Below are 2,845 nucleotides of genomic sequence, written 5' to 3'. Positions count from 1 at the left end.
TTCCTTTGGCTTTTTCCTCATCACTCTAAATTTCTTTTGCTTTAAAGCAATGCATTCTTATTATTTCTTAAAGATAAGGTAAAATAATTATTGTAAAAATTATTAAATAAGAAAAAATGTTTCAAGCAATTGGAAACACTTTTCTGTATATTTAAGGAAAAAGGAAATGTCGTTGAAAACATCACCTTTAAATCAACAATTAAGACTTGAAAACTTGAGTCACAGATTACACTGTGGAGTAGAAGTTTTGCAGTTTGATCCATTTATATTTTGTTTTCTAAGTGGATTCAGACCACTTAAGTTGAATAATAAGAATAAATTCCTTATTTTCAAGCTAATTTAAAGTTAGACTGGATAAATCATGTATTTTTAATAATGAGAGTAATTATAATTAAATCAAAATAATTCATTAAGTAATATATAAATCAGGTAAATGATTACCCTGGTGTTGAAAATATTGGTAATAAATAATAAATGGTAGCAATTATTATTTTTTCACATAGTAATTTTAGATCATAAAGGAGTTTTTCGCAAATTTTTATTTTTTACAAGGGTTAAAAATCTATTGGATTTTTGGAAATAGTTTCTTAATGGAGTAAACATGAACCATATACCTGAGAATACACATAGCTTATAGATTTGAATATATTTTCAATTCAGCTAACAGGTCAAAATGTATCCAAATTATGGAAACTCAGCAAAATTGCTGATTATGTGAAAGATCTAAAAATTACTCTTTGAATGCACATGCTGACTTATCTGTCTCTTTAGGGCATTCTTAATCTCTTTATTTCTCAGTGTATAAATGGCTGGATTCAAGAGAGGCGTGATTACTGTGTAAAACACAGCAAGAAACTTGTCCACCCAACTGATGCTGGGTGGCCACAGATAGATGAAGATGCAGGGTCCAAAGAACAGTACCACCACAGAAATGTGGGACGTACAGGTCGAGAGTGCCTTGGAGGCCCCATCCTTGGAGTGAAGGCGGACAGTTACTAGAATATAGGTGTAGGAGATCAGCAAGAGAATGAAGCAAGTGGTAGCCAAGACCCCACTGTCAGCATTTATCACTATTCCTAGAGTATGAGTGTCCATACAGGCTAGTTTGATCACCAGAGGGATATCACAGAAAAAGCTGTCCACGACTCTGGGGCCACAGAAAGGAAGATCTAAAATCATAGCTAGTTGGCTCATGGCGTGCAGAAAGCCAATAATCCACGATGTCAAAACTAGCCAGATGCACTTGTGTCTGTCCATGATGTGGGAGTAATGGAGTGGCTTGCAGATGGCCACATAACGGTCATAGGCCATTGTTACAAGCAGTACCATCTCACCACCCCCAAAGAAATGCACACAGAGAATCTGGGTCATACAGCCTCCAAAGGAGATGGTCTTACTGTCCTTTAGGAAGTCCGTGGTCAGTTTAGGGGTGGTTACTGAGGAAAGGCAGAAGTCAACAAACGAGAGATTGGCTAAGAGGAAGTACATGGGGGAATGGAGATGAGAGTCAGCGATGATTAAGAGCGCGACAAGAAGGTTGCCCACCACAGTCATCAGGTAGAGAGTGGAAAATGGCAGGAAGAGGAAGGTCTGGAGCTGTCTTGAATTACAAAGTCCACGGAAAATAAACTCAGACACCACAGAGTGGTTTGCATCCTCCATTTAGAACAATGCTAATGTGACCAGGAGATGAACCAGGAGCTTCTAGAATGGAAAGGAACTTAATGTTCAGGTGATAGCAGAAAAATTCTTCTCATGTGCATAACTGTGGTTGTATCTTTGTATTAAGCTCAAATTGAAAAGATATTTTTTGTATTTACTTGTGGGCATAGTCCTGTGGCAAAGAATTTAAGTAGGTGTAGAAAGCAGTCAAAAACTTTACCCATTCAGAAGTATAGTTCTATGGTTATTAAAGATGATTATTCTGATAAAAATATTAGTAGTGGTATATTCCATAGCAGTTTCTCAAATGCTTGAATCTACCCTTTCTACAGGGCAATAATCTAATGCTACATTTCTGCTATAAAACATGCTTCTGGGAAACAAATCTGATAGTAAGTGGATATTTTTGAGAAGGCTGAATTATATCAAAGTCATTTACAAACTCTGGGAAAAAGTGTTCATCAAATTACTTGAGAAGAGCTCTTTGTTTTCCAAAAGGCCCCATATGCCGACTCTGTATTTCTACTGAAAAATATTGCCGTGCGTTTTGAATCTCCCCATAAGAGGAAATCTCCATAATGTTATATATTCCTTAGCCTGGACAACTCTGCTTATTGACATACATGGACCGGTCCTTTGCTCTCACTGGTGACAGAGATTTCCTTTTTGAGACTAACTTAAATGACAGACAAATAAAACAAACTTTTACTCCTGACTATCCTTCATGGCAGAAAGTGTAAATTCTAAGTTCATTTGCACTTATATTTTCACTTATATTTAAACTGACCACTGTGGAAAAATAACCTATTTTAAGCTATTCAAATAATAAAGTTTGATAACTAGCTCTTACTATGCACTAAATCTATGTTAAGACTTTAAATACTTTGTTAGAGATTCCTTCCATTGGGCTTAAAGCATTTCACATTTCCAACTGCAGTGTACAAGTTACCTGTTTTTATACAGCCTTGTCAACAGAACGTGTTGTCATTGTGATGATGATAAATACAACCAAATATAGCCTTAATCTTTTTTGTTGTGAGATTAATATTTTTTCATTTTAAGTACTATTTACTTTTCTGATTTCTATTTTCTTTTTCTTTGAACATCTGGCTTCTCATTTTTTGTACATTTTTGTCTATAGGTTTTGCTCTTCCTTTCCAGTTTTTCCCCTCAGAAAAAGAAG

At 35.5% G+C, this 2,845-nt stretch overlaps 1 protein-coding gene across 1 annotated transcript; it reads right to left on the bottom strand.

Moving 5' to 3' along the window:
- On the bottom strand, positions 724-1,814 carry LOC110261749 (olfactory receptor 4F4-like). Its single transcript, XM_021100062.1, has one exon. It carries the CDS (start codon positions 1,660-1,662, stop codon positions 724-726), a length of 939 nt encoding a protein of 312 aa, XP_020955721.1. The 5' UTR covers positions 1,663-1,814.

Source organism: Sus scrofa, chromosome 7 (genome assembly GCF_000003025.6).
Source record: "Sus scrofa isolate TJ Tabasco breed Duroc chromosome 7, Sscrofa11.1, whole genome shotgun sequence".
NCBI lineage: Eukaryota > Metazoa > Chordata > Mammalia > Artiodactyla > Suidae > Sus > Sus scrofa.
The sequence above is the reverse complement of the archived record's forward strand: the minus strand, read 5'-3'. Positions and strand labels throughout refer to the sequence as shown.